This window comes from Dromaius novaehollandiae, chromosome 9 (assembly GCF_036370855.1).
Source record: "Dromaius novaehollandiae isolate bDroNov1 chromosome 9, bDroNov1.hap1, whole genome shotgun sequence".
In the NCBI taxonomy this organism is placed as follows: Eukaryota; Metazoa; Chordata; class Aves; order Casuariiformes; family Dromaiidae; genus Dromaius; species Dromaius novaehollandiae.
The window spans coordinates 1225925-1248580 of NC_088106.1; the positions used below are offsets into that span (position 1 = coordinate 1225925).

A 22656-nucleotide genomic window follows, 5' to 3' on the forward strand; every position below is an offset into this window, starting at 1 on the left:
TCTGCGGCCGGTGGGGCAGACCTACGTGCCGTGAGATAGCACGCACGTCCTTCGGCTGCGCAGTGGTCGTCTATAAATTATAATCGATTGCTTTCAGTTGTTGGAACAGTGCTTCACGGAAGTGTGGTGCTCTGTAAGTGGTGGTTATTAGATCTGCTAATGAAGATACTCTCATAAAAAAAAATAGTAGCAGAATTAATTTACTGGAGCAAAATGGGAGAATGTGAGTGAGGCTATTGGCAAGGAGAAATCGGTCCTTCCCGCCCGCCCGCTGTGTTCAAGCCAGCAGATGCAAGGTACGTCCCATGTTGCCTCCATCGCTTGTGACTCGTCAGGTGGATCAGGCTGCAGCTGCCCCCTCTGCTGGGCTGTTCTGTTGTTGGGCCTTTTGTTGTCGTTTTTGGCTTTTCCACAACAAAGAGATCACTTTTCGCGATGCAGTCCTGAAAGATGAGACTCTTGAGAGTCTTATTCAGCACAGCCAGGACTTTTTATCGGTTGAGGGAGTTGTGGCCTGAGCTTTCTCTCCTGGAATAGCGTTTGCAGGAAGGGTTCCCATCTGCTAAGCTTGGCCCCTTTCCTGGGAAATTATCCTGCCTGTACGTGGCAGGGGAGCAGGAGTCGAGCCGGAAGCCTGGCCCTGCGGTGTTCGCGTGCGGGACCCACTGCGCAGTGACCGCAGCACTGGCGTTTGCCCGGCGCAGCACGGAGAGGGCTTCTCGGAGATGGCCGTGCTGTATCTTCAAAGGCTAGGGCGGGCTTATGAGGTGACACATGGTTTGAAATATGGGATGTATGCTTTTTTGGAGCAATTTATGTGGCCGTTCGTAGTTGCTCGCTCAAGGTTTTGAACAGCAGGGGAGTGCCTTGTTAGAAAGAGATGACCTGGGAATTCAACCAGATGGAGGGAAGAGGTTGAAGAAGTATGAGCTCTGTGACTTCTCTCTGCAGATGCATGTGCTAAATCTCCCTGGGCAGCTTGTGGTGCGTGCTCGTCCCTCCCAGGGGGACTGAACCTTTACAAGTGGTTCCAAATCCATTCGAATAACTTAACTTTCAAACGAATAAACAAACAACCCCAAACTCGGCTTCCTGTTATTGCGGGATAACGGGGAGCGTGGTGAGTGCGTCAGTGGGATGAGCTGCAGCTGCAGCCGAGCCAGGGGCCTTGCTTAGCTCCCAGCTGCCCGTAACTTACGCTGCGAGTGTTTTAGGAAAGCTCTCCCAGGTGGGAGGCTGAAGGCGAAGAGCTGGTGTTTGACGTGGCTGCAAGACTTCTGGCTGCCTGAGGAGTTGGCTGGGATTATCTGAGAGAGAATGTGCTGGGAAAGGTATGAGAGAATTAACTTATTTGGCATGGAAAATAATTGGCCACATACCATTCTATCCCAGTTTATACAGCAAAGCTAAAAGCATGGTTGAAGAAATGGAGCAGAAAATTTGTTTAATAATTGAGTTATTTGATGCTTGTCACGCGGAGGGTACCAAACTGCAGCAGGGTCAATAGAAGCGTTTTCTGACGAGTGAAGCTATTGGAGGAAGATTTTTTTCAAAACAAAACAAAAGCTAGAAATTTAGTGTCACTTCTGAAAAAGTTTACTGGTCAGCATACTTTCCTCTGGGTGCCTGTGTAATCTCAATAATCTCTGGCTGTCAGTAATCTCAGTATCAGTGATCTCTTGTTCCAATATCAGTACTCTTATGAGGAGACAATGCAGTATAAATCCAGTATAAATCATTTTTTATAACGCTTGCAAAGTAATGAAAGTAAACTTGTACAAGTGTATATTGTGGAAGTGGTTTTCATCTCAGTATGCCACTGTGCTTTCACAGCCTCACTTATTTAGACTGACGTAGGCAAAGAAAAAGCTGTGCCATGTAAGGTACTAAATGGTTTTGCCATAAATTACAAAAAAGTCTCCCACGAAGCAACAGATTCCCTTCCCTTACAGGCTATTTCCCTGGCTAGCAGGGAAAAGCCTGCAAAGTTTCAGTCTGGCATGGATCAGGGAGCTCTGAAAGAACCACAGAAACAATCTTTTATGTATTTTCTTAAAACAAAAAAACAAAAAACCCTAAACTTATCTAGTCCCTAAACTCCGGTTCATACTACGGTTTACCTCAAGCCCCAGCAATCAAATAAACATCCAGACTTTGCCCAAGCTTTGGGTTCTGACTGTTTTGTGACTTTGGTGTGGAACCACTTGTTAAGGACAATAGGAAATAAATGGAAGTAAATGTATTCAAGAAAGGCGAGTTTCAATATGATAATGGGTGATGGTGGAATACCATTATCATAGATCAGTGGTCTCACACCAAGAGAAATTTCCCACAGCCTTGGAAAAGATTCAAAGAGCATGTATTTAAAAAATCTTTCACCCTTAGAAGTTACCTATTAGGACTAAGCTGAAACACAGAGGCAGAAAGGTGAAACATGTTATTTCTGTTCCTGTAACTTCTTTAAGTAAAATGAAAGCATTCAGCTTCCAGAGCTGCTCCTTGGAAGCTGTTGTGGATACTTCATGCACTGGTGTGTTTTCCCTGTACGATGATAAAATCAAAAACAAACAAACAAACAAACAAAACCTGCGCTGAAAAATACAGTTAAAATTAGATTATATTTATATATGAAATGTAGATGACTTTCAGCTATTACCTTTGTACAAAGAGAAATGTTTCATCATGGTGCCAAAAACATAGGCAAACAACCAAATCATTCTATCTGGATTTGAATATATCCCACGGTTTCTGGGCAGCTCTGTGCGTTTGTTCTCAAACTGCTCCTTAATGTTCTTACCTCCGTCTGCAGCAACAAGAGCAGAGTTGTTAAAGTCTCAGTCAATCTGGCGTAAACACTCTTGGTGTATACCCTGTTGTCTGGGAAAAGTCCTGAGAAATACGGTACAATTCAACTGTGCTGCTTAGTCTGTGAAATGATTCCCCTTAAAACACTTCCTTATACTGAGCACAGCATTTTATAGAAATTCTCTTCTTTTTCCTGCCTGTGGGTTCTGTGGGCTACAAATAGTCATATTGTTTAATTTCTTAATTTTATAGGGTATTTCCCTTAAGAAAAACAGTGTATTTTTATAAATGCTACCAAAGATTTTGCAGGCGCTGCACAGACTTTTGAGGATTTGATCTGAGCTGTATTTTTTAAATTCCCTTTCATTCTATTTTTGCAGCTGTTGGGATTGAGCTGTGCATTGTCTCGGGTGCTTTCTGAGCTGGTGAATACATGAGATCTTCCCTCAGGGTCTCGGTGCTCTTTCTTTGGCTGGTAGAGGCCAAGTCAAACAGGCTTGCGCTGAACTTTGTAGTGTTGCTCTGGGGAGTCTGTTCCAGTGGAGACGGACGATCGGCTGTTCCCAGCCCCTTCGGGCAGGTTTGTTCCTCTTCGTGTGTGCTCATGCCTGGCTTCAGGCCGAACAAAAGCAAATCAGTTTGATCACTAGGTCTGTTGGATAATCCTTTCTGAGAACCGCAGCCTGGAGCTCCGTGAATTTTTTTTTTTTTATTCCAGTTATTCCTCTCTGCTTTTGAGATCCAAATAGGTCAGTTCACACCATAATACAACCATATCTTCAACTGAAGTAGCCTGTAGTAAATATAGTGGTAGTAAGCAATAATGTTTTAATACAGAGAACTGCTAATTGGTATCTTATGCCAAAACCTTTTTTTTGCAGATTCTCATTTATTCAGTTTCTTTTTGAGACATTTGCAGTCTTGAATAACTTTCAATAACGTGTTATTTTTACATATCTGAACTTACACAGTATTTATGCTTTCCCGAAGAGTATTTGACCTTCTGGATTTAGAAATTTCAACCTCTCCTGAAGTTTTCAGCTTGCGATGCAGTTTTTGATACAGTTTTTCTCTAAAGGGCAGGCAGAGGAAAAAATAAATAATGGGATCAAGGCACACGTTTGCAGCAGATAAGATGAGGGTGAACTCCTTTGCGTAGAACAGGGCTTTCGTTGACTGGCAGTTGAACTGGGAGCTCGTTTGGCTTAGCGTGTATGGTATTCTGCAGAGGTGGTATGGCACGAAGCAAACGACAAATACGAACATGATGCTGAATATATTGCGACTGGTCTTTTTCTTGGTCACTTCTGAGCTCTTTCTGAACTTTTTATAGGAGCTATATATCTTTTTCGAAATAGAGGTGTAAAAAATGATTAACAGAAGGAACACAATCCAGAAAATCCCAATGCAAATATAGCTTGACACCTTATGCCACTGTCTGCCAAGCTCGCTTTTAAGACCTATGCATTTTCTGGAATAGTTTGCTTCAGTGATTTCATTAGTTAAAATCATATTTGGAAGTGATAAAAACATTAACAATAGCCATATGATTATGGAGATAACCTTACTATAGTTAACTGTGTGAACAACAGAGGTAAATAAAGGCTTTACAATTTTGTAGTATCTGTCAAAACCTATGAGGCCAAAAAATGTTATTCCAATATACATGTTTATATAAAACACAACAGCAGAGTATCGGCACACAAAAGCGTTAAGCTGTGGAGGTGCAATTTCTGAATCAGCTAGGATTTTGAAAGGAAACGTCAGGCTCATTAGAAGGTCGGCAATGACGATGTTTTTGAGATAAACGATGAAGCTCTTCTTGCTGGAAACGTGCAGGAAGATCCATGCTGCCATGCCGTTCAGCGAGAGTCCTACTATGAAAATCAAACAGTAGACCAGGGGAATGACTTTCTTGGTTATTACTGTACTGTGAGTGCAGTTGTTTTCCGATGAGTTGGTGCTCGAGTCGAACATCTTACAATATCTTTGCTCCTGGAAACAGAGGAAAGATTATCTCAGTAAGATAAAATGGTGCTGTGCTTTCCATTAATTTCATATAAGATTTATACTCTGACTTCAAAGTAAACTTGGCATCTTTCTCAGAAATCACCAAGCTATCATTTCTTGCAGGGATGCATAGTGAGTATTTTCCACGCGGTGCCATCTCACTTTGTGATGGCCGGTGGCACGGTGCTGTCTCGAATAGAGAATCCATTTGATTCTCCATGTGGCTTAAATCCATTGCCTTCGTGTCCTGTACTGCTCCTTCTTGTGTATAAGCCTGCGTGCTGGGAACTAGCAGGGGGACGGAGGGTTTAGGGCTCGGAATGCCTTTCATTAACTCTCAAGGACCACTGTCTATTTTTAGTGTTGGTTTACCGAAAAGTATGTGTGGGAGATAAATATTGCCTTTACAAGTGTTATGTTTTGTATACAGTGATGGTAAACATAGTTTTGTTCAAGTTAGGACTGGTAAAGAGATATGCCAATTTTTTCTGCTGTTCACTTGAAGGAAAACCTTCTGTGCAGGTAGCAGAGTTTGCGCGAACTTTTGCTGTTAGTAGCACGATATATAGGCATGGGTAAGGTGCAAGCTAGAGCTGTATTCTCAAGTTGTTCAGATTTAAATTTTAGAGGATCCCTGCAAAGGCTCCAAGAAATCACATCTGCTGCCTGCTTTACTTTGACAGAAGGTTTATGGGGGTGGATCATCCTCTGTAGGGAAGGCTGACAGATGTATTGCTGCTGCATCTGGCAAATAAAAACCTAGGCAACTGGAAAACATATGCCACAGAGCTGGAAAAAGAAACACCTTGTCTTTTAGAAAAGAATTTCTTTATTAACACAATTTAAAGTCAAGAGCTGATTCTTCTCTGTAGCAGCCTGGAACCTGGATGCAACCTTAGGTAATGGGAAGTGGAAATTTCCTTTCAAATAGAGAAAGCGGTTTCCTTTGGTGTAGCGTTATCTGCATCTCTCTGGAAGACACAGTAAAAGCTGACCAGCCCAGGCTCTGCTGTGGAGCTTGCGTTGGCAAGTGCAGGGATGGAGCACCTGTTATCAGTACGTGCATCCAAAGCCTGCAGTTCATCTCTCCCTGGTGGTTTTCTCCTAAACTGCCCTGCCCTCCTCTCTCTGTTTAAACTCCAGTCATCAGGACTTTATTTGGTTGGGTTTTTAAGGGAAGAAGATGGTGTGGAGAGCGGATGTTAGAATATAACCGCTGTGTGAATATACGTGTTAGGCTTGCAAGGTGATAATGCATAAAGTTTGAGCTAAAATTGCAAAAGCTAGGAGCGTCTCCTATTTCCCTCTGTATTATTCCCCCTCCCCTCATTCATACCGATCCTTTCCAATTGACTAGCATTTTTATTTAAGGTGTAAACACATTGGGTTTGAAAACTGTTCTCTTCGCGCCCCTGCCGGCTGTGTACACGTTCTGTTAGTACGGTCGGACCATCGCGGTGGGGGCCTCTCTGCATGTGTTGTGTTTGGAAGGTGTTCCTGATCTGTAGGGCTTTTTAAAACAAAGTATGCGCGTGTGGGTGGTTCTGCACTTGTTCTTAGTAGCAGATGTTAAATGGCTTGGGAGGTTCATGCCGTGTTTCTTGTACTGAGGCACCGTACTAGGAAGAGCTATCGTGGGAGCGAATGCTGCCGAGGTAGAGGCTGAAGGCCAGGCCAGGATCAGCAAGTCTGTCGAGGTCAGTGGCACGTCCTTACCTTTCTCGGTTCAGCTGTCGTGGTGCTGTTCGTGAAGGTGTTAAGGGTCTGGAGAGCCTTCCATCCTCAGGCGCAGGACCTCTTCTTTGCCTGGGTGACCTACGTGTAGGATGGGAAAATACAGTTGTTAGGGTTGTACGTGGCGATGTAGCCCAGCGTAACGCTGCGGTGCTGGGGGTTTCTCATAGCACAGCTTGTATTTAGGCTGTCAGTGCTGCGGGTGGTTCTTTAGACCTTTTATCGGGACTTTAAAGCTTGTTAGGGATGGCGCTGCGGAGGTGCGGTGATCACACCCAACCCAGAGCCCACCACCGTGTACGCAGGGCTAGAGAGCTGCTTCCCTTCGTGTACATCACGTCACTTGTGCTTATGCTGACTCTTGTCGGTCCTTTCTGTCACCTGGTCGCGGTCAGAGCCGTGAACCCTTCCTGAAGGGCCCTGTTCCTGCTGCTCCGGATGGTTTAGCATTAATAGCAAACACTGTCGCCTCCCCAGCCTGTTTCTGGGACCAGTTACAAGTCACGGAGTAGGTCCCGTAGGAGCTATGGGAACATGGTATCGTGATATCTAGTTCTTGTGCTTTGATCAAGAATCGGTGAAGCAGACCGGCCTTCGTGCAGCTGCCTGGTATCTCCGGATCCGTGTACCCAGCACCGCAGCTCCGGCTGCGCCCTCCTTTTCGGGTTTGCTGGCTCCAGAGGCGGTTGGCGTGTGGCTGGCAGAAGAAATGCCTGCTTCCACTTTGCATGGGAGCTCCCTTTCCTGCCTGTTCTTGTTTCGTTCTTATTCAAGCTGCCCATAAACCTCTGTAGTGAGAACATCCCCGTTCCTCTGAGGTGAGAGCTTGCGATGGTCCAACTGAGTGCAGCAGAAAAGGGGCGGAGATGTTCACTCCTCATCCAGTGCCGTGGGTCATCCGGAAACTGAACACTGCTCAGTCGATGCTAACTGCTTGCTGGGTGAACTTAGGGGCTTTTTCCCCAAATGCTAATTGAGGTGATGACTAAACTTTGGGAATTTTTTTTTCCCTTTTTCCTCACTTGTAACCTTGCTGTTGTGTAACTGCTGCTGTTTGCTAATGTTTTGTTTTAGCACCCAGAAGTTCTTAATTTGCATGTGAGAATATCCTTTCATACTTGAATAGCCTTTTATGTTCAAATGCTTGGTCCAGCATAAAGTGTGTGTATATACAAATATATATATATACACACAAATAATACTAAGCAGCTGTGCAAAACCAGCAATGTTGACTCACTAGATTAACAAGTTTGAATTGGTAAAATGTGTAGATACTCTGAAATTTCTCAGTTTGCAAATCATGTTGTCTTGGCAAAATACGTGACAGGAAAGATGCATAAACCGTTAAAATGCCTAGTTCCTTCCATGTTCAAATTGTTGTGCTGTCATTGGTAACTCTCCCAGAGCCAATAAAGCACCCTTTTCTTGACTTCTACAACTTGACTGACAAATTTCAGAAGTTTAAAGTTCATGACTGTTTTACTGAACATAGGGTAAAACAAGAAATTTGTAAATATTATTCCTATCACATGCATTTTTCAGTATTGGATGGACGCTTTCAGCTATTTATGGAAACTAATGCAGCTACTTGATAAACAAATATGCGGTGTGATTACTGGGTCAGGAATGAACGACAGTGGTTACCGTCTTCAGAAGTCTTTTCTGAACTGCAGAATGGAGTCTGTTTGGGAGGAAGAGCATGCCAGACTTCCTCTGATCTTCTGAAAACTCTAGACAAAGGGGAAGCGCAACGCTCCCAACAGCAACTGCAAGTTGTGCGGAGAGATGTAGCTGTTTAAAAACTGGCTTTCTGATCTGAACTTGCGGTCACTGGCTAAGCTGGTAAAAGCAAATCCGGCTGGTTGCGCTTCGCGGGCGGTGGGATGGTGTGAGCTGAGCTTTGCGGGTGGTGGGGTGACATCTCGGCCCTTAGGGTTGCTGCCCTTCCTGGAGGGCCCGGACTGGCGGGGCCGGGTAGGGGGCCGGCTCCGGGGCAAGGCATCTCCTCCTGAGCCCGCGTGTGTTGTGGCACGTGGCTGTTGCTGTGCTCGTTTGCGTGTCCCCATAAAGGTGTCGATGCAGCGGACGGTGTGGCACGTTCCTGGTGAGGACGTTTGCTGTCCGTGGCTTTAATTAATGGCTCTCCCTGGGGAGGTGTTTGTTGTGGTGAACATGGAGGTAAGCTGGCAGGATCGACTTCCTAAGCAACTTTCTGCAAGTTTGCCAGCAGCCTGAGATTTTGTTATGTTTCTGTTCTTACAACGTTTGTCACAAGGCAATGTCTACGTTGCAATACTTAATATATTTTGCATGCTTTCATTCTCTTATGTGCCACTTCAGCACTTCAGAATTATCTTTTTAAACTGGCTGGTTGTTTGTGTTTGTCACAGATGCCTACACCATAAGAGAGGAAAAAGGGATAAACAGTCAAATTAGAATAACAGAATGAGAAAGCATTCCTGTCACAAGAGGTAAAAGCCAAGTAACTGTGAGACAGCATCGTATTTGGTAGTGTTCAGTACACGGTTCCTCTCAGATGGCTCTCAAAAAGGTGCAACTTCTGGAGGGCCTTGGTTTCTCGCTCCTGTGCTCCGCAGCCCTTCCTTTGGGGAACGCTCGCGTGTCCCTGCGGGAAGGCGGAGGGCCGAAGGAGCAAAGACAGTGGATCAGAAAGTGGGCAAGAGCCGCGTCCCCCCCGGACGTGGCCGGGGAGCACCTCCGTGCCCGAGGACGGTCCCTGCGCCGTGGCTGCATCCCCGCGAAGAGCGCGGCTCCCGCTGCCCCGGAGCTCCGGGGAGCTGGGCACGTCCTGTCTGCAGCGTGAGCTCGGCGGGGGTGAGCAGGGGGGTGGACAGCTCTGACTGTCCTCCTAGCAACACTTCTTCCGCTTTTCATCCAAACTGTCAAAATCCAGGATGCTCTCCTCAGGCGGCAGCAGCTGGTGATGGAGGGAGTTGTCTTTGCATGTGCTTCTGTTTTACTGATGAAGTCCCGATCTCCTGAACGTAGGATGAATCAAACAAAAACTACTGAGCTCTTCCAACCCAGAACCGCCCTTTGTGAGCGACCGCGCGAGCAGGCGTCCGTGTCGCAGGAGCTGGTAGCGCCCCGATCCCCACCGTGCCGTCGGGGCCTGTCTCCTCGCCCCGGGCAGCGGCGGCCCTGGCCCGGGCTGGCTTCCCTCACTCGTCCCTGAGCGGCCGGGAGCGCTCAGGTTGCTCCCTTTGGGAGAAAGTATAGTCTCACTCTCATAGTATAAGGTATAGTCTAACCTTAAATACGCTATTTTGACAAAAAACCTGGAATGAAGTCTTGACGTCTTTCGTGATACCTCTTTTCTGAGATCGTCTTGCCTGTCTGCCTCTATTTGTTTGGCTAGTTATATAATTCTTGGGGGGAGAAGGGGCGATTTCTTCAATCTGTGTGTACAATACAGTCAATATCCAGAAGTTCCAAAGAAAACAAATCCCCCCCGCCCCCCGCCCCGGCTTAATGATTTTCTCATGCCTTGCATCTGCAAAAGCAATTCCTGAGCTTGTAAATTCGGTGCGTTGCAAACCTTCACTGCCTGTTGCTGGCTGTCAGGAACCGCATTAGGGCTTTGCAGAAGTAAGCGGTATGTGCAGAGGAAAGTCTTGACTTTTTTGGTACAATTGTGAATGAATTTTTATTTCCAGTTAGATGACATGTGTTTCTAGAACTGATAGGGATCTGAATACTGTTTTGAGACAATCTCTTGATCTGCCTATTGCCCTCCTTCCTTCCTCTCCTCCCCATCTGCTCACTCTTTAAAAAAAAAAAAAAAAAAAAAAAGTTTATTTTCCTCATTGCAGGGTTGCCTTTTTCATCTCTTGGTTACATCAAAGCAACTTGGTGCCCTGCCCTGCCCTGGAAGGCAAGAGGAGCTGGATTAACTGTGTGAGTGAAGGTGACTTCCAGAGATGCTGAGCAGCTTTGGTGTCCGCGCGTTTTGGCTCGGCTTGCATCTCCTCGGGAGCTATGGAAAATCCTTGGTGGCCTGGCTGTGTAAACAGTTGTGCTTTCAGGACCTCTCTTTCAGTAGCAGTCATTTTTAGTGTATTTAAAAACAAACCCCCAAATTACTGTTGTTAACTGGGCAGGAGGAAGTGTGCCACACAAAACTGCACCATTTAACGTGGACAGTATTTAGTGTTGAGTTTTTTATAACAGGTTTTCCAGACCAAAGTTCACACACGCACAATTTAGATCATGCACAATTAGATCATATGTAATTTTATTTTGGTGTTTATCATTTGTTTCTGGTCTTCTGAAGGACAAAACCAGTGGGCAGAGCCAATAGGTATAAAGGTGCAATAGGTATATTGTTGTAGATAGGATTGTTTATTTTCTTGTTTAAAATGGCAAGCTCTTTGCAGGGCAGCACGAGTTCGTCTGGTTGCAGAGTGAGGACACCTCAAGGATAGAATTTTACTTCTTGCAAAACCCACCCATAGTTTAATTTCTTTTTATTGTTCAGGAGTCCCTATGCTACTTTTTTCATCTGAAATTTTAGCCTCATTTTTCTGAGAGGTTAAAATTTTTATTCTATTTTTATTTGAGTTACAGACAATGTCCTAAACTACTCTAAAAATATAACCTATTATCATTAAAATATTAGAGCTATGAAGATGTCTATGCAGACCCCAGTACTTGCACTTAAACTTGGGCAGTGCTTTAGCCTGTTTGCACATAGAAGCATTTTCGGATCTAACTCAAATATTCCAAGTTTTTGAATCAAACCTTAAAACAAAACAAAACCTTCCCCATGTACAGTCAGGTATATTATCCTAATTAGGGAGCAGTGGATGCAAGAGGAAAGTTAAGACTGTTATAGAAGGAAGATTCGGTTTAAAGAGACCAACTTTTAGAAGCGACTGCCCTATCAAATTTGGAATTATTCTAATGCTAAGTATGTCAGTAAAATATTTCAATTATTAATAGTTTTATTGTTCTTAAAATTGGGTAATTTGAAAGAAGAAAATACTTGGCTCAAATAAAAAAAAAAATTCCCTTTAACAATCTGCTTTAATAGAACATGTCTTTTAAAATGTTTGATTTTTTAAAAATTCTATTTTCTGATGTTTTTATATAGCTGTTTCCTTGTTTGTAAGTTAAAATAAAGGTAGATGCTTAAGAAATATTTTTTGCTAGTTATATTTAAGCTGTATACACAAATACGGAACAATTCTTACTTGTAGATCTGTAGTCTAGTGAGATGTCATTAGGCTGTTTCATAGCTCAGACTATTAGTTGTGGGAGTTTGTCTGTCTTGGTTTTTCTGTATATATTTACAGTTATGATTTCATTTGTGTGTTAGGTAATTTGTGATTTGCATAGCTAGTGAATGACTTGTCGTTCACCTTCATTTGGCAATTAGAAAATATTGCAATTTAAAAATTAAAAAAATATTCGAGCATTGATAGCCTACAGAAATAAGTAATTAAAAGTCAGTCCCTCAACTGGAAAAAAGAATACATGTAAAACTGCACTCGTGGTCCCTTTTCAGCTGTTAAATAGACTGCAGAATAAGCTGGTAGGATTGCCTTGTAAAACACGGCAGAAACGGTATAAACTACAGCAGATTCTGTTACTCACTGCTCAGTGCGAAGCCTTCCGTCTTCTCCGTTCTGCCCATTAGCTCTTACTCTGCAGCTGGGCAGTCTTTCGGCTCTTCAGACGCTGTTGCCTCGCTATCCCCGTGCCGTCCCCGCGGGAGCGCCGGGGCGGGAGGCAGCGCTGGACCGCGGCACGCTGCAGCACCCGGCGCTTATATGCGCTGCATCCGCGCGCCGGCAGCGAGGTCTGCTCGGGAGGGACGCGCCGAGGAAGCCGTGCGTGACCTTAAGCTGAGGGTGGGTGTTTTCTTTTTTAAACTGTTCCCAGGCCTGGCTGCGACCTTTTCTGTAAAGCTCACCCTAATAACTTCTTTTTTTATTGATGGATGTGTCCCAAGCTGGAGTTCACAGGGGTTGCGCTGCGGTTGTTCAGGGTGTGTGCAGAGGCTCAGACAGTGTTCCTTGGGAAAAAATTATAAATCTTTGCTGGTGTATGGCTTTTTTTTTTTTCTTTTTTCCCCTTAATCACCTGTCTGTCTTCATCCCTCCCTGTTCTTCTCATGCGTTTGCTGGGAGGCTTGAAAACTAAGGACAAAATTAGTGGAAAGCTACGGTAATAGAAAAATTAATGCATTCTCTTACTATGAACCTGGGAAAGTACTGTATTTGGAAAGAAATCTGGGGTTAGAGGAGAGAAATTCAGGTTTATAACACTGACATATGCAACTCACATATTGTAATTTTTTAATACATATATAATCACTCGGTACCTGACGCCTGCTCCGTTTTCCAAAAGGTGACCCAAACCCTGCTGAATACAGTTTCTCCATGGACTTTCCTTTATGAGCCCTTATCACCTTGTCAGAAGGGGCCAAACAAAGGCAGGGACAAATGAACATACAGTGTTTTAATGAACCGCTCTGGTGAATGTTTCCTCTTACTCAGAGTAAATGTGTGTTAATCTAAATTAATACAGTCCCCCTTCTTCCCCCAAACGTCACTGATTCTTTCTCAGTGAAATATGGTGGTATCTTCAGAGACGTAAACAAAACCGTCTTTATTGTGAGTGTGTTTATCCCTCTTATTTCTAGGATTCCCAAATCAAAGCCATGACGCCCAATTATTCCTTGCTTTTGGGTGATAAATTTGGAGATTCACTTCATTTAGAATTTTTATTCCTGCTTTATTTGGTTTCAGCCGCAGTTGGAGCATCCAGCCTTCCTGGACACCCGTCCAAGCCCTTCGGGTCTAGCCGGCGGCTGGCTGTGACCCGCGGGTCCGGCTTCGGTGATGCTCCCGGGAGCGGGGCGACGGCAGGGCACGAGCGGGGTCTGGCCCAGTTTTCATATCTGACACATTAGGGTGTTATGCACAGAGTTTCAGGCGTCTGTTTTTCAAGCGCGCTGGAAGGACTCTTTCTGCCCAAAAGAACTGTACCCCGTCGCGTGCCTCGGGAGGAGAGGGGTTAAACGTGCGGCTCGGGAAGAAGCGGCGAGGGCTGGAGGTGCGGGTTTTCCCCCTCCCGGTGACTCACAAGGTCTGGGTGACTCAGTGTTTGCGGCAGGGAGAAACCTGCGAGCCCTGGGCCGTGTCGCGGTGGCTGTCCTGCCATCGCGGTCCCTTTACGTCCTAGTTAATCGTGGGACGGCTGCCGCTGGGCACCTTCCCCTGCCGAGCTTCTGGCTCCGTTTGGAGCTTTGCCGAGGGCTGGAGCTTCTCTGTGGAGTGGTTTTGAGTTTTGTTTGTTTTTTTCCTTAACTTGTAAAACAATATTTTCATTTCTTATGAAGTACTATTTAATTTTGCGTTTTAAAACATTAAAGGCAAATGAGGTGCAGGACCAAACATTAAAAAGCTTCAGTTCAAACTTTTGCTCAGCCACAAACAAGCAACAGTCAAATTTCTGCCAGCTTTTTCTGCAGCACGTGTGGTGCCTTGGTGCAAACTGGACAATTGAGACGGCATCCAGAAGTCAGCCTGGGAAAAATAAGGATTCTGATTTGGGGGTTTGTATGTTTGTTTTGGTTTGGGTTTTCTTGCTGCCAGCTCTTTTTTAGCTCAGCACTGTGCCCTTCACTCCATTTGCTCTGGGTGCTCCGTGGTCACTTCATTGCAGACATCACATCACCCTTGGGCATGGGTGGGAAGGCCCTGCCGCTTATTAGCCGTCCTGTCCGCTGCGATAGACCTGGCTTGCTGCTTTGCCGTGGTTTTGCAGAAGTCAGCTGTTTGGGCTAGCACTCCATGACCAAGCTGGAGGACCTGCCGGTGCCCTTCCCTGCCCGGGTCCCGCTCGTGGCACCTCTCGCTGGGTGACGGTGCTTGCTGGTGCTGCCGTGGCACCGTGGAGCACCGCAGTCTGTGTGTCTGGCCGGGCAGGTCCCCAGGGAAGTCCTTCCTGCGTTGGCTGTGAAGTATTGCATTAACTTAACTGCAGTGTTTCATAGAGTCTCGGTGATAGTTCAAAAGAAGAAATGCAGCTTGAGAGGAATCATGCAAGTGAGTTAAGAGACCGGCGTCATAAGAGGAGTAGGGCATGAGTTAGTAGTAGTAGAAGCTATTTCTTCTTCTTTGTAATGGGCCTGAAATCCCGTGACATCAGATCTGTCTTTTGTGCGAACTTGGAAGTAGACCAACCTGTCAGCCAGTGCGCAGGGAAATACGGATTCACCGATGGGAAGCCTGCTAGTCCTTAATCCGCGTTCAGGCAGGCTCCAGTTCTGTCTCCCGATGCAGCAGCGTGCCATGGTCTCCTTGCGAGACTTCAGTGTCAGAAGCTGGTGTTTTGGGGCTGTGTATATTAGCCCGTTGCAAGGCCATCTGTAAGCCACAAAGCCTGCTTCCCTGGAAAGTCCCGCTGGAGTCCATCTGCTGTGAGCGGCTCTCAGCAAGAAGGCTGGCCAGGAGGATGTTGGGACAAGTCCTGCTCTGGTCTGCCTGTCTCTAGCCTATATTCCCCTGCACTGGAGGGGCAGGATCAAGGAGCATAACGCAGAAGACACTTTCAGATGCTTTCCCCCCGAATGCATGCGACCAGACAAGCTCTTCACCTCTTCCCATCCCACCCTATTGTCACTGAACCAAGGAAAGAGGAATAGGTCTGAGGATTTGCCTGGTCATGGGAGCTTTGCAGGCCTCTTGCGTTCTGAGGCAGAGTTTGTAATTCATTCTGAAACTAAACCTTTTTTGTTTTCTTCTCCTGAGAAGCAGCCAGCAAAACCTCAATATTCCTTCTGGGACCAGGGTCAGCTTTTGGATTATGACCCACAGCAAACTTTTTCCAAAAGCTTCTGCGTCTAAGCCTAAAACTAAAATAAGCAATGTTCTGTTTGTGTCCAGATGAAATCCTTGCAGAAGAGGAAGAAAAAATACAGTCTGCCAAGAGAAGTGAGTTTGAAAGAGAAAAATAAAGGAGCTTCCTGGCAAAGCAAAACTGTCAACCAACCTTACTTAAATCTACCTCCCAAGGGCAGTGCTCACTTTATACGCAACACCGCGGACTTTTATTGAAGGAGGCCACTCTTCAAGGACCCAGCAAACAGGAGAATTTAATCAACAGCGAGAAAGGAGTTTAAAGCTTCAAATGGCATTTGCATTGTTTGAAGGGACAGAGCATTCAGCAAACAGCTGACCAGCATTTTGGTCAATTCCTCAGAAAATTAGGACCCGAGTCTCCAGTGTGGATGGGACTACCAAGTTTTTTGCAATAGGCATAGTCTTTCCTTACTGTCTAGTACAGCAAACTCAGACTAAGCTGTGGTAGGAGAAAATGGCATGCAACAGGACAAAAATTCTTGTTTGAACTCTGGGCTCCTCGAAGCAAACGGGCAATGAAGTTTTTCTTGTTTTCGTTATGGTATGGTTATTTTGTTTTTGTTACGGTACCAGCATGCAGGCTGCTTTTCCCCAATCTCCTGTGGACGGTAGTGACAGAAGTGAGGCTTCTTACCCTCTGTTGTCCCTAGTTTAAAAGAAGCTGAGGGGCGGTGGTTATAAAGCAGATCTAAGAAGACATGAAAATTTCCCAGGGAGACCATGAGTCTGTTAGCACAGCAGATGTGTTGCAAAGGAGTCTAAGTGTTACGCTACCACAGACACTGCCTTTTATTTTGCAGGAGAGGAGGGGAGGAAGCACTGTTTTTTAGCAGGTTACTTCTCTCCGAAAAATTTTGATTCTCCGTCTTCCCTGGTGCGATCCCAAACCATGTATTTGTTTTCCTTCCACAGCAGAGATGACTGTGCGTGCTGTTGCTGTTGAACTTAGCCACATGGTGTGAATCTGCAGCCCCTTATGCCGTAGAGGTTGTTTGGTTCGTTGAGGGTAGGTCTGCTAGTTCAGCACGTCCACGCGCTCATTGATGTTGCTTGTGCGTATGAGAGCAGAAGTCTCCTCTTCCACGTCTGCGTCAGCGCTGCTGGAGTCTCAGGTTGACTTCAGCTGTACTCCGGCAGTGCCAGGAGACGCAGATCCTCGGAGCCCTGCCGTGCTCCCGGGGCAGAAAGCTTGAGCAAGACTTTGCTCTTCCCTGCAGTCCAGAGCAGTTTCTCTTTTGTTTCTTCTGAAGCATAATGTTCCTTCTTGGGCTGATTAGCTGATTTACAGACCAGTCATGGGCCTCTGACTCTGAACTGCTCAGTAATTTGCTATTTTTAAATCTATGAAGTAGCCCTTTTATAGCTAGCTAAGTTTGGCTGGAACGTGGGCAGGCGATCTGGAGTGCTTGCGTGACCCCGTGATGCTCCTGCTTCCAGGAGGGCCGAGCTCAGCCCTGGCTGTCCTGAAACTCAGCAGGTAACTCCCAGGTCTGCAGAGCGCAGGAGCTGCCTTCTGCTCAACCTCGTCCCATCCCAGGACACATCGTGCCTCGGATGTCCATGGTTTTCTGAGCAGGCTCACTGCCCTGTTTAGAGGGAGAAATGCATCACGCTTGCCTTGTAACCTGATGCTTGAGAGAAAGAAGATCTCGGTTTCCTAGGTGCCCAAAACAGCATATCAGACTCAATCAGTGAAGAACAACATCTTGGGCAGAAAAACTTGTGCACCTCTGACAGATCTGCAGAGCAGCTGACTGCTGATTTGCCACGTGTCCCAGACTGTATCGGTCGTGCAGCTGGTATTTAGTGATGCCGTTTGTCAATAACCAAGTAAACAAGAGGGAATAGCCACATTTGGCTTCTGTATGTAATTGTATATTGTTGTCTTTCCTTTTCAGTGGAAACATTTATGGAGCCTTTAAGTCATGGGATTCTGTTGTCCTTTTATTATAAATAAGAACAGTAAACTTCCTCTGTTTTGCCTGAAAACTTCCTTTTTTAGAGTCATGAAATCCACAGACCCAGGCTTTCTGCTCCACGATGTATTAATGAGAAAGCATGTGAAATTATTTACTGGCGCTCAAAGTTGTCATCCGCTAAACATCTCGCTCCGTCGGGGGATTGGCCTGTTAGATTTAAAGTGTAATTTTCTTGAATGACCAGAGGTTTCCTGGAAATGTCGCATCTGGCAATCAGCTCAGCAGTGCAGTGTCATCTTCCCCTCTGCCTGCCCTAATACACTGATTAATTGCTCCTGAGAGCCTCTAAGACTGCGTGGAATTGAAACACCCAGTGTTGCATGGCTGTGAATCTAACTGCTCTAAGAAAGGTCATTCTTCATGGAGAAACTTCTTAATTTTTATGCATTTTAGACTGTTATTCTTTGGCTTTATGGCAGGCAGAAATGTAGGTTTACATGAAATCACTGCAGTGATATCGTGACCAGGCTTTGGGACTGTGAAGCTGTAAATGGGAAGTGCTTAAAAGATCTGCCAGTTCCACTTGTATGAAAACCATAAGTTCTGCACGTCTGTCATCTCTGGTTATGGATGTTGTCATCTGTCATGAGATGTTCATTGGTCATTGCGACCGAACGTGTGTGTTAGGTATTTTGGGCTTTTAATGAAGGTACATGCACTGAGTTTAACTACCGTACACAAAGGTGCCAGGACAGGCAGCTACGGGGCTGAAATAGCTGTAATTATTGATCTCCAGTACGAGGCGAATCGTAGGCCAATCTTATTATCTGTTGCATGTTTGGGTGTTGGTTGCATGTTTGTTATTTCTCTATATGAAAGGCTGGATTTAAATTGAGAATCAGACTTGAAAAAATCTAGCTCGTGTAAAAGAGCTTCTTAGTGCTTTCTAAAACTCTGCTCATTTCCCGGAGTCTGATATCAATTCGTGAGCTGCCCTCATGCAGCCTATAAGTGAGGCTTTGACGTTATGGAGTAGTTACATTCCTCATTTTGGGTCGTAGTTGTTTGGATGTCCCTTCCATCCATGGCCCCCTCCCCCCAAAAGGAGAGAATGCTTAAAGGCAAAGCGAAGCATCCTGCTCCTGCCAACCCTGATAGCGTCAAAGGAAAACTGTCTTCTGTAACGTGCCTATGGCAGGGATGGCTGTCACTTCTCGGCTGAGTTCCCAGATGCATCGAAGAACCCGTGCATTGCAAATCGCTGCTGGCAGCACTTAGTTTTTAACTTTGCATCCTGGAATCCTGCAAGTGAAGGCGTTCAGCGTCGGTGCTGAGTGGCCGAATGTCTAACTAACTATAGTTTTGCAGTAACTTGCCTTCTCTGAAGGAAACAACGGGAGCACCATACTTATGACTGTAGAATATTATATAGATCAGCTGGTTTAGGCCAAGTAACTCAGAATAACAATGTAAGCAAAACTACACTGCAGTTGGTATCCACTAATTGCATTAGTTGGGCTCCAGATTTGCTTTAGGAAAGCTGATTTGCTTTCCATTTTTTGCGACATAACGAAGGCTTGTAGCGTGACATTTCGAGCAACGTAGCATACTAGTTCTCCACCGGGACAGACTTCATCTTGATTCCTAGTGACGGTTTCTAGTTCTGTAACTTTTCATGACAACATCCACTGAAACTTGGTGAGATATTTTTAGAAGACTTCTTGGCAGCTGGTACATTAGCACTGTTTTCATTTATTTCATAGATCTCTCTAATATTTTTCTCAAAGCAGTAAGCTTGTTATTAAAAAGCAATTACATAACTCGTGTGTGTGTGGGGGGGCTCCATTTGTGTAGTGTAATTAAATTACCAGAATGAGACTACTGAAGTAGTATTAAATGCAGTCTGTCTTTGGTCAAAATCCTGAATTTCATTCCTTACAGAGGGAAAAACTTTTAAGTTGAAGTCAAAAGTTGCCCTCTAGGTCTTGCTAAGTCAAGGGCTGTTTTCTTTACTTTGCAAAATCATTTTTTGGGAATTACACCCACAGCATTTAAAAGCAGATTGAGTGGGGTGTTTGGATGCCCAGAAGAATTGCCCAGAAAGAAATAAAGATAACCTTTGCCTTTAATAAAAGGTGAAGAACACAGTTTTGTGTTTGAGGTTTTGAGGTAAAGGACAACGTGTGTCTTTTCATTTGAAATGTTCAAAGCTGTTCCAGTGGCTTTAAATAGCCATCCTGTTTTCAGCCTGGTTAGTAATGTCTCCTTTCTCACTCTCACTTCATCTGTTGTATTACATTTCCCTTTTGTTTTCTATTTGGGTCTGCTGATGACTATCATTGTACTTTAAAAAATAATCTACATAGCATCAGGTTTGTTACTTAGTTTGAGCAGGCTGTTTCACTGTTCAGTTCTGGCAGAAGATTGACAATAGAGTTATCAAAAGGCTTTGTGTGCAAGTAGCTTTATATATATATTTAGTGGTATAACAGATATACAATGTTTCACATGCATCAGCCTAGGTCCTATGCTCTTTTTTTCAAAATCTGGTCTCTTGATTATTTAAAACTTAATTACATTCTGATAGAAACATAAAACTGTTGAGCTGACGCAAACAAAAATACTAAATAGCCCAGCATTCTGTTTTTACGTTGCTCAGGAGAGGTTGCTTGGGGGCGGGGGGGGAGGAAGGCAGATAGCGATCCCCGCTCTGGTGGTAGCTCTCGCTGTAAAGCAGTCGGTGGTTTATAGACTTCCTTAGCTACAGGTTGTACATGGAGCCAGGATGTTTGTTGTCCCCAGTGGATCAAGGATCTTGTTTACCCATATATTTTTGGCAAAACTTGTTACCTTTTTTAGTGGGAAAAGGGGGAAAATAAGAAACTCGTAAGGTCCTATGAATAAGCCAGTGCCTATATATCCCTTAAGAATACGTTACAATGGAAATGATTGCTAAGACTTCAGATATAGATGGACTCTTAATTTAAAGCAATACACAACGGAGATATAAACCCAAGTTAAGAGCATGCCCTTTTCCATCTAGCTGATCGCTGTCCCTCGCGGTTTTTCCTGGAGCAGGAACGTACCTCGCGTGCCCTGGCGCGGCTGCCTCTCCGGGTGGGACCGGGGAGCTGTGCCGGCGGCGTGCGGTGCGGCCCCGCGGCGCGGAGCTGCGGCCAGCCCTGGCCCGGCAGCGTTGGCGGCCGGCAGACGCAGAACCCCGCTCGCCGGGGAGCCGGGAGTGAAGTGTCGCTGGGCTTCCGCTCCGCGGATCGTGGGCAGTCGGTGCGTGCCAGAAGAGGAAGGCAGTTCTAGGCAAAGTCATCTCCAACACCGGTCGAGGTATTTAAAGTGCTGGAATGTGTCTTTGCTGCGTGCTTTCTCTCTGAAAAGCTGGGCAGGTCTATTAATGCAGCAGACAGTTCAAGGTTCGCAGCCATCTATATGAAATTAACTTTAAAATGCAGGTATGTTGAACGGTAATCCAGATGTGAACCACTTTGGGGATGCCTTTTTGTGTTATATTTTATAGTACGAAATTATGCCATTGCAGGATTGCCTAATGGTGTAGCTCTACCTTTTGGTTTGAAAAGTCGTTCGTGGTTAAAACTTGTTAGAATTGTTAAACTGGAACTAGTACTGTTAAGCACTTCAGTCAAAATGCTGCCTCTAGTAAAAGACTGAAGTGTGCAGCTCTGCGTGAATACATGAAGTCCCAAAAGAAAGAGAATTGCAGTGTTTTTGTGTAAGCTGCCATTCTGGACAAGTCACAGCCGAGACTGAGTCTTTCTCATTGCTTGCAATGTGATGGATTAAATGTTGCAGCACAGAGGACTTTTTTTGCATGCTTCAGACAGAAGTAAGCAGTTGTCCTCCGGCGGAGGATTAGGAGCTTGAAGGGAGGGCAGGAAGCCTCAGCTCTGTGCCCAGCTTCAGCCCACTGGAGTGATCCTAGGCGGCACGGCAAACCGAACTGTCCCTGCTGTTTCGCACGTGGGTGTTTTTCCAAAATGCCAGCCCAGTTTAGTGGTTAAGGCTCTAAAGATGTGGCTGCTGTTTCCAAAGGGTTAGAGTGAGCAGTGACCGTGACTGCCAGGAGACCCCTGAAGTATTCAGTGTGCTTTTGGTGACTTAACAGCTGGTGACTTATCTGACCTTTAGCCATATAAATCCCTTCCCTTGTCTCCTCTGCCCCCCCCCCCCCGCCCATACAAAATTCCTGTCTGCTCTTGCAGTTGTTTTTCTGTTAAGTAAATCATTTGAGGTTTTTGTTCAAGTTCGGTGTCTGTGGAAGGGAATTGGTGGGACAGTCCTGCGGATAGACGTCTGTGTCTGAGCAGGGGATGCAGATTCGTGGGTGGAGGTGAGAGAAATCTGGCAGCGTCTCGGGCCGTGTCCGCTCACGGGAAGGGCTGTTCGCCACGTTGGTGACGTGACGCGACGCTTCGTGTGTCTGATGGGATCGTTGACAGAAGCCTGAGCTGGGGCGGCAGCTCCAAAGCCTCTGCTGAGAGGAGTGGGGCTAACAGATTTGGGCTTGCTTTTTTCTAAATGCAATTATTTTACTCCACCAAAGAGTTGCCATGTATAAGCAATATTTCTTACTATCTTCTCTAGAGATCTGTACCTTGCTATCAAAACCTTACTAGTCCTTCCAACCCTGCTAAATATGCAAGTACGTAGATGGTATTGCATCGGGGCTGTGCTCTATGAAGTGATAAAAGCAGGATGTTCAAGATAAATATTTCCAGAGCATAATCTCAGCAGAAGGCAGGCTAATTACAAAAGTACTGCAGGACTTTTGGATTTGTTTTTTGCTCTATCAAAGCTGCCAGCAAATATCTTCTGTCTAGTTTTGTTTTGCTGACTTGTGTGTGTGTGTACCCATCGTTGCTGAGTACCCTTCAGCAGCCTTACAAGGATCGTTCTGAAACTTAGCTGGCAGATCTTTGGCCGTAGCTGTGACATCTGAATATCACTTACAATTTGAATGCTTTGTCTTATGCTTTGCTATGAATATGTTCTCAGTTGCTTGTGGAAGAGGCGCTGGGCTCTGGGAAGCTTCCTCGTAGCTCTGGCTCGGGTTGAACCAGCGCGTGGGCTGGGGGCAAGGACCAGCGTGGGAGCTGAGGGTGCAGGGGCGAGAGCGGAGGAACGGGGCTGATGCACACGCGCGTGAGCCCCGTCCTGGCGGCAGCAGTTGTGCAGTGATTGCACACTTCATGTGACTCTCGTGTGTCAATGCAAAGATACGTTTTCAGAACTTTTGGGGGTTTTGGTTTCCTGTCTTCGGATGC

At 45.5% G+C, this 22656-nt stretch overlaps 2 protein-coding genes across 12 annotated transcripts in view; one reads left to right on the plus strand and one right to left on the minus strand.

Moving 5' to 3' along the window:
• Window positions 1-22656, plus strand: part of MED12L (mediator complex subunit 12L) — a 154434-nt gene that overhangs the window by 49990 nt on the left and 81788 nt on the right. The gene's annotated exons all lie outside the window — the stretch shown is intronic.
• On the minus strand, window positions 2600-12624 carry P2RY14 (purinergic receptor P2Y14). Of its 2 annotated transcripts, XM_026110044.2 has the most exons (3): window positions 12166-12624; window positions 6532-6630; window positions 2600-4800 (listed from the first exon to the last, which is right to left on the minus strand). In XM_026110044.2, exon 3 carries the CDS (start codon window positions 4780-4782, stop codon window positions 3769-3771), a length of 1014 nt encoding a protein of 337 aa, XP_025965829.2. In that variant the 5' UTR covers window positions 4783-4800; window positions 6532-6630; window positions 12166-12624; the 3' UTR covers window positions 2600-3768. The 2 variants fall into 2 exon arrangements, with proteins under 2 accessions (XP_025965829.2, XP_025965830.2); XM_026110045.2 differs by lacking the exon at window positions 6532-6630.